Source organism: Sebastes fasciatus, chromosome 7, assembly GCF_043250625.1.
Source record: "Sebastes fasciatus isolate fSebFas1 chromosome 7, fSebFas1.pri, whole genome shotgun sequence".
Lineage (NCBI taxonomy): Eukaryota > Metazoa > Chordata > Actinopteri > Perciformes > Sebastidae > Sebastes > Sebastes fasciatus.
Genome location: NC_133801.1, coordinates 7728816 through 7736842, shown reverse-complemented (window position 1 = coordinate 7736842; position 8027 = coordinate 7728816). Strand labels below are relative to the sequence as shown.

The window sequence follows — 8027 nt, the reverse complement described above, 5'->3', positions numbered from 1 at the left end:
CAAAAACAGGTGGTTGAATTCAGCTAAAAACACACCAAAAATAGAGGAAAAAGCACAGAAATAATGTATTCTAAAAAATAAGAAAAAGAAGGACAGATGGAGGTGACAGAAGATGAAGTGCAGTAGATGAAGACGAGAAAGATGAGTAGGAAGGCTGACGGCTGCAATATGCGCTTCCTCCATTCTGTTGCCCGACTCGCGTGACACAGAAATCATGGCTGAGCACGTATTAAGTACGAGCCTCATTAATTAGCTTTCAACCTCTGTGCTTCAGCATGATAAAGTAGACTCTGATGGCACGCATGAATGGAGCGTGAGAGCTGCGAAGAGACGGAGCTGTAGGGAGGAAAAAGAGATACAGAGAAGCTGATTTAAAATTTGCAAGCAGAGGCCAATTTCTGTTAAAAACCCCTGAATTTCTAATCCGACTTCAGTGACATGAACGCACCAGGCAGGGAGAGTGATGAAGAGGAGGGTGAAGCAGATGAGGAAGCGGCATGGATGGATGGGTGCACGCTTGGGTGAAGGGTGAAAGAGGAAATTAAAGAGACATTATGGGGATGTCAGAGGGAACAAATGAGTAGAGGAAGAGGAGGAGAGGACAATGATGAAACGGCGAGGGAGGAGTGTGAAGGACAAAGACGGTGGGATAGATAGCGATATTGGAGAACGGGAGAAGATGGAGAGTGTGTGCCCTAGATGAGGATTGACTTTGTTTACGCTGCGATCTGTTTGCATTGGGGCCAATCAGATCCTTCACTCATCATTCAGAGTGATGTTGGGATGCAGAGTTGGTTTTTATGTCACATTATATGAGATATAAAAACATTAACTTGATGCATTATGTTTTGTGAGGAGTTCAGCCAGCAGTCTAACGAAGAATCAGTGAATCATAAAATGACATATAACACTTCTTGAAGAGTAAAAATGAGAAATTGCTCTCCTCTTGGCCAATATTTTCCCTTTTCTTCCTACGTTCTCTGCATTAAACAAACACAGCAGCTTCATAACACACTCAAATGCGCTTAGTGATGATCTGATATAAATTGTAAATCCTCTCTGAAGATTTTTGGATTTGAACCCAGTCTTGGTTTTGCGTAGAGTGATTGAAAATGAGTTCAAGAGTACCTATTTTAAGCCTAAACAGTCTGAGTTTTTACCCCCAGGGTAGAACTAACAGCTGTGTTTCCATATACAGTCAATGTTGTGTCTCAAATCTCTTCCCAGCTCAGAAGTTAGCGAATCACTTTATAGGGTGCTGGATTTTGGGAGGTAATTCTGCATTCAAGCAATATCAGTAGACATTGCAAGCATTGTAGTTACACGATATAAATGGAGTTCTAGCCTAAATTTGCTATATTTTTATGATGTTTCATATAGTGATTTGTTAAAAGAGTGCTTCCCCGATTTAGAATTGCACTTCTATGAAACTATTGGACTCACATTTTAAATAAGAGCATCAAAATCTACACAGCAGAGCCAGAGATATTGTCTTTTTAAACCTACATTACCCACAATGCAAAGATTTGGTTGCGTTATGCTAGTAGAAGCCAGTCAACAACCTCCAGGTCTGATAAGTGAAGCCAATGCTGAAGTGTCTTAAACTTGTTTTCTCTCTAACAGCCAGCAGGGGGCGACTCCTCTGGTTGCATAAAGAAGTCTGATTGTATTGAAGTCTATGAGAAAATGAGCCTACTTCTCCCTTGATTTATTACCTCAGTAAACATGGTAAACATGAGTTTATGGTCTCAATCGCTGGTTTCAAGTCTTCTTTAATACAGCATGATGTTCATTTAGTAAATAATGGTCCCATTTAGAGTCAAATGGCGTGGCTACCTTGTGATTGACAGGTTGCTGCCACAGCGTTGTCCGGTCTGGGAGTTGTCTGTGTTTTTGTCAGTTCAGGAAATTACAGAAAGACAGACATTTTGGTCACTTAAAAATATTTTATTCAGCGTTCAGTTGTACTTATTTCCACCCTCTTGTGTCACTTCTGGTTGCAAAAAGCCAACATGGCGACCGCCAAAAACCAAGAGGGTGACGGACAAAATGCCGAACTCTAGGCTTCAAAACGTCAGCCCACAAACCAATGGGTGACGTAACAGTGACTACATCCATTTCTACAGTCTATGATGCTAATGTTGCCCATGTCTGCTGGATATGTATATAATTGATGCAGGTTTAACAAGTAAAGTCAGATTCAAACAAACATTATATTGCTTATTTTCAATTAGCTGAATTAATTGTATGAGTGTCAATTTGTGATTTTATTTATCTGTACTGTAACTGCCAGAGTTGCTGGCTTTGCATCCATGTTTCCACAGGTTATTTTATTTGACATTTCTGTAGTTCTTTTCAGGCTTTCAGAAATTCTCAATATCTCTGACTTGGAATTACAACTCGGAGTCTGACGTGGACCAGATGCTTGCAGCTACAGTGTGTAAGATATGACATAAAGGCGGCATATGAAGGTTGAATACAGTGGGACATTGATGAGTTGATAGCCCATGATATTGACGTCACACCACCAGCAAATTACCTTCAATTTAGGAAGGTTACAGCGTAAATATGTTAATTAACCGTCAAACTATTCACGTTTTTTACTGTAGTGTGCTCCTCACAGAGCTGCCATATCATAGAAAACACAGCTGCAGCTAATATACTAAATTACTTAGTAAATTACTTTGATTTAGTTAATGGGTGACAGAAATTGACAGTATTAACGTCAGTGCTCGTTAATTGGCACATCCCAGTCAAACTTACCCTTTATTAATGCTACCAGCTGCAGCTGTGTTCACCCGGCTCTGACACTGTAAAAAGCCTGTGTGAGTGTGGAGCAGCAGAAGTATACTGACAAGTCACGTCAGTGTGATTTATAAAGCCCAAAATCACAAGTTTGTCTCAGAGGGCTTTTATTGACGTCACATCCAGTCAGTGAGAAAAGATCCCGTAGCTTTTTACAGCGTCTGTTTGGGGAGTTTTCGAGGGAGCTGATGCTACAGTCACACTAAGAGACATGGACGCTACCGGAGAGATGAGACACATCCAGCGGTTACGGCTCAGACGTTCTGACAGCTCCAGATGGTGACTGCCAGATGAACTCAAACATTTAAATGAGTAGTTATTGAGCTACAATCCAAAAACTGCTAAGTTAAAAAATAACCCAACTTTAACCTGCACCGCTGGATGACTATTATATATACAGTATATATTATATATATATATATGGGACTGAACACGCCCTGCTGGGTTTTTATTTAATCCAGAATGTCATAGCAGCATCAATAAATAGAAACAAACAACAATCCACATGTAAACAGAGAAACACAAACATTGTAAACCTCAAACAACATATATTGCACATACTCATATTGCACAAGAACTGTCTAAAAACAGAATAAATAAAAGATAAAAATAAGAATAAGGAGAACACCATGGCGCTATTGCACAACCCTTAGCCTCAAGAAACATTATTTAAAATAAAAAATTTAGATCGAGGTGGGCACAAACGAGTTCTTAAAACGGTTCAGTTTGCATCGAGGGACTCTGTATCGTCTCCCAAATTAGGGTTATTTACCTCAAATGATGGACTTTATGGTTGACCCCATTATGTCCAGAATATGTAATATATCTTTATAAAACTTGGCTTGGGAGAGAATAATGAATATTTTATGTTATTACAGTCTATGCTGAGATGTATTGCCAGTTTAATCTATAAAAACAACATGCACGTGCTTACTAAAAAAACAACTGCTTTATTCTGGTCATCTCCGGGAATGAATTTGATCTCAACATTAAAATGATTTTTGGGAAACCCGTAGTGGGATAATCTTCAACCGAATCCTCAGACTTGCGCGGGGCAGACTGCAAAAACCAATCAGTGTTTTAGACAGACAGAGTTTGGCTCGGCTTCATCAGCAGACCTCCCGCTGTCTGTGACAGCAGATCTTCATCTCACTAATCAGCTTATCACCTGGAAGAGCAAAGGGTCCCGAGTTAGGTGAGGGGGTGGTTACGGGAGGAGACAGAAAGATTGGTAGATTATGTAATAGCTCACAGTCTCCCCATAACAGATTTAACCCCCTGAGACCCCGCAATCCTCACCGACTTTACTGTCTTTCAGAGGCTGTAGCAGGTTCTTTAGAGCTAAAGTGAAGGTATGGGTGTCATATGAAACTAGAAAACATAAGGAATTTTGGTGAGGAAAAACTGGCATGGCCATTTTCAAAGGGGTTCCTTGACCTCTGACCTCAAGATATGTGAATGAAAATGGGTTCTGTGGTTACCAACGAGTCTCCCCTTTACAGACATGCCCACTTTATAATAATTCCATGCAGTTTAGGGCAAAAAACATGCAGTTTTCTGCATGCAGTATAAATGTGTTATTTTCTCCTATTATAAAATGGTGCATTTCTGCATACTGGGGTCCCTAAACAGTCTTTGAATTACATAAATTGTGTTTCACTGTAAAGCTGAGACTCTTGTGGATCCAATGAGTCCAATTGTATTCATGTGTGATGATGTTAGTCCCCGTAGGAGCCATTTCATTGTATTAAGACCATTTTTTTAAAACTAAAATGACCTGTGGTGACCTTCAGGATAATCACAGCCTCATGAAACTTTTCAGTCAGTAAAGGACAGCGACGCTACAAACACACGATGATCTTACAGACCATGATGCATTGCTGTAGATTAAACTAGTTAACGGGATATAAAGGAGTTAAAATGCAACATACACATTAATGCAGCAGTAATATTAATCCAGAAACATCAGATATAATAGTGAAACACTGACAGGGACATTTTACTGCTCAATGACTACTTTGACTACTACTTTGTACTTCAAGTACATTTTTTAGATAATACTTAAATGCTTTTACTTCAGAAAGGGTTTTGAATGCAGGAGTATTTTCACAGTGTGGTATTAGTGCTTTTACTTCAGTAAAGGATCTGAATACTTCCTCCACCACTCCCTGTTGGCGACGGGCCACTGAGAGGTGGAGCAACACTGAAAGAGGAGAGCTCCAGCGTCACATTTCCTGATATGAAAGCAGAAGCTTGTCTGGGCAACTGCAGAGCTGCAATCGAGACATAAATCTCTGTTTCTCTCTAAAGAAACATTCAACTGAATCAACAACACAGCAGAATCTCTGCAAAACAAACACTGGTGAGTACACTGACCTACAGACCCTAAATGCACCAACTAAATATAGTTCAAACCAGAATCTGACTGTTTTACATCTGTTTAAAGAATAGATCAAAACAATATGTAAATGTTGCCAGAAATACAAAACAGAGGCAAAACCACAGTGACTGAACTCCGGCTAGTTAGGGTTAGACAGAATAAAATCACAGCTAGCATTAGTTTGAGCTAATTAAATGTTTCCTGTCTGAACTCCAAACCTCAGCTCCACTCAGAGAGGAAGTTCCCCTCAGGGCAAATCATTAACTGAGGTCCATCGGTGGCCGTGGGGGTTGTGTTCTTTATTTGTAGAAAATAAAAAGCAAAGGCTGACCTTTTCCAACCATTACATTTAAAAGCAAACCGTTACTCTTAAACCTTGGCCCTCTGACCCCCCTTTCCCTCGCCGGAGAAAAAAAAGCAGACTGTGTTTGATTTTAATAAACAAATAATCAAAAGATATTTAATCACAGTTTTGTTTTTTTGTCCTCAGTGTGTCGATATGTCTGCTGCCAGCTGTCTGCTGACTGAAGATCAGTTTCTGTGCTCCATCTGTCTGGATGTGTTCACTGATCCAGTCACCACACCATGTGGACACAACTTCTGCAAAACCTGCATCACTCAACACTGGGATACTAATGTCCCATTTGAGTGTCCCAACTGTAAAAAGGTCTTCTACTCTAGACCTGAGCTGCAGGTCAATACTTTCATCTCTGGGATGGCTGCTCAGTTCAAACAGTCAGCTCAACAGAAAGCCAGCAGCAGCAGCAGCTCAGAGACACAAGCTGCCAAACCAGGAGAAGTTCCCTGTGACGTCTGCACTGGAACCAAACTGAAGGCCCTGAAGTCCTGCCTGGTGTGTCTGGTCTCCTACTGTGAGACTCACCTGGACCCTCATCTGACAACGTCAGGTCTGAAAAGACATCAGCTGATCGACCCTGTGGAGAACCTGGAAGGCAGGATGTGTACGAAGCACGATAAACTGCTGGAGCTGTTCTGTAAGAACGACCAGATGTGTGTCTGCATGCTCTGCACTGTTTTAGACCACAAGGCACATGATGTTATTCCTCTGAAAGAAGGCTATGAAGAAAAGAAGGCCGAGCTGGGGAAGACAGAGGCTGAAATTCAGCAGATGATCCAGAAGAGACGACTGAAGATTGAGGAGATGAAACACTCAGTGGAGCTCAGTAAGGAAGATGCAGACAGAGAGATAGCAGATGGTGTTCAGGTCTTCACAGCTCTGAAGGAGTCTGTCGAGAGAGGCCAGGCCGAGCTCATCGATACAATCAAAGAGAAGCAGAAAAAGGCAGAGAAACAGGCTGAAGGCTTCATCGAAGAGCTGGAACAGGAAATCTCTGTGCTGAAGAAGAGAAGCGCTGAGGTGGAGCAGCTCTCACGCTCTCAAGACCACCTCCACCTCCTCCAAAGCTTCACGTCCCTGAACGCTGCTCCACCCACCAAGGACTCAGTCAGTGTTCGTCCACCTTCATATGAAGGGACTGTGGTGAGAGCTGTGAATCAGCTGGAGGAGACGCTCAGTAAACAAATGAAGAAGCTGTTTGAAGTCGAGCTGAAGAGGGTCCAGCAGTCTGCAGTGGATGTGACACTTGATCCTGATACAGCACAGTCCTGGCTCTTCCTGTCTGCTGATGGAAAAAAAGTAAACTGTGGTGATGAAGAGAAGAATCTCCCAGACAACCCAGAGAGATTTGATTGTCCCTGTGTCTTAGCAAAGCAGAGTTTCTCTTCAGGAAGGTGTTACTACGAGGTTCAGGTTGAAGGGAAGACTGAGTGGGATTTAGGAGTGGCCAGAGAGTCCATCAACAGGAAGGGACAAATCACATCGACTCCTCAAAACGGTTACTGGACGATATGTTTGAGGAATGAAAATAAGTACAAAGCTTGTACTGACCCTTTAATCTGTCTCTCTCTGAAGTCTCAGCCTGAGAAAGTGGGGGTGTTTGTGGATTATGAGGAGGGTCTGGTCTCCTTCTATGATGTTGATGCTGCAGCTCTTATCTACTCCTTTACTGGCTGCTGCTTCACTGAGAAACTCCTCCCATTCTGTGTTCCCGGTCCGAACTATGGTGGTAAAAACTCTGCCCCACTGATCATCTCTCCTGTCAATCACACTAAGTAGAACAACCATTTCATTTTCTACAGATATATTCTCTATCATTTAATGTAATGAATGTATATTATTGGTGATTTACGGTGTATACATTGTTTTTTTGCTTGTTTTTCTGTAAATGTCTTTCTCTGATGTGTCAAATTGCTACTTACTACTACAACACACAGATTTTACAGCACTGATTGATATTATCGAATGTAGTCGGATTTATTTGAATAACTGCATTACTGCAAGACTGTTAAATCATCAGAAAACAATGAGCCTCATTCACCAACATTTCTTAAGAAGAAAATTTCTTCTAAAAACCCACTTAACCAGTTTTCACAGAGATTCTGACATTCACCAATGTTTTCTTATTTTGGATTTGTTATGGAGCAGAATCTACGCAAACAGCACGCTCACGCACATTTGAGTAATTTTGTAACTGATATTGTTTTTATAATTTGTTTGTACACCTGTACTTCTCCTGCGCTTTGCTGCTTTGACACCTGAATTTCCCCCTGGGGATTAATAAAGGTTCATCTATATATCTATCTATCTGTAAGTTCATTTTATAAAATATTGTATTAAAATATAAGATATTTATATAGTATATATTGTGGTATGTCTGAAGTCATGCCTGAGAAAACTGCAGTGGTGTACAGTAACCCCACTTGTAGCAACTAAAGGCATTCATCAGCCAGATTAGATGGCGGCAAACAGCCTTCGGAGTGA

General features: G+C 41.1%; 1 protein-coding gene across 1 annotated transcript; it reads left to right on the top strand.

Annotated features, from left to right (window-relative positions):
- Positions 1-5043: 5043 nt before the first annotated feature.
- Positions 5044-7727, top strand: LOC141771250 (E3 ubiquitin-protein ligase TRIM21-like). The gene is made up of 2 exons (XM_074641304.1): positions 5044-5167; positions 5676-7727. Exon 2 carries the CDS (start codon positions 5685-5687, stop codon positions 7320-7322), a length of 1638 nt encoding a protein of 545 aa, XP_074497405.1. The 5' UTR covers positions 5044-5167; positions 5676-5684; the 3' UTR covers positions 7323-7727.
- Positions 7728-8027: the final 300 nt, after the last annotated feature.

What these genes read in the sequence shown, in the direction of transcription:
- LOC141771250 (XM_074641304.1), top strand. Translation starts at nt 5,685, where the DNA reads ATGTCTGCTGCCAGCTGTCTGCTGACTGAAGATCAGTTTCTGTGCTCC.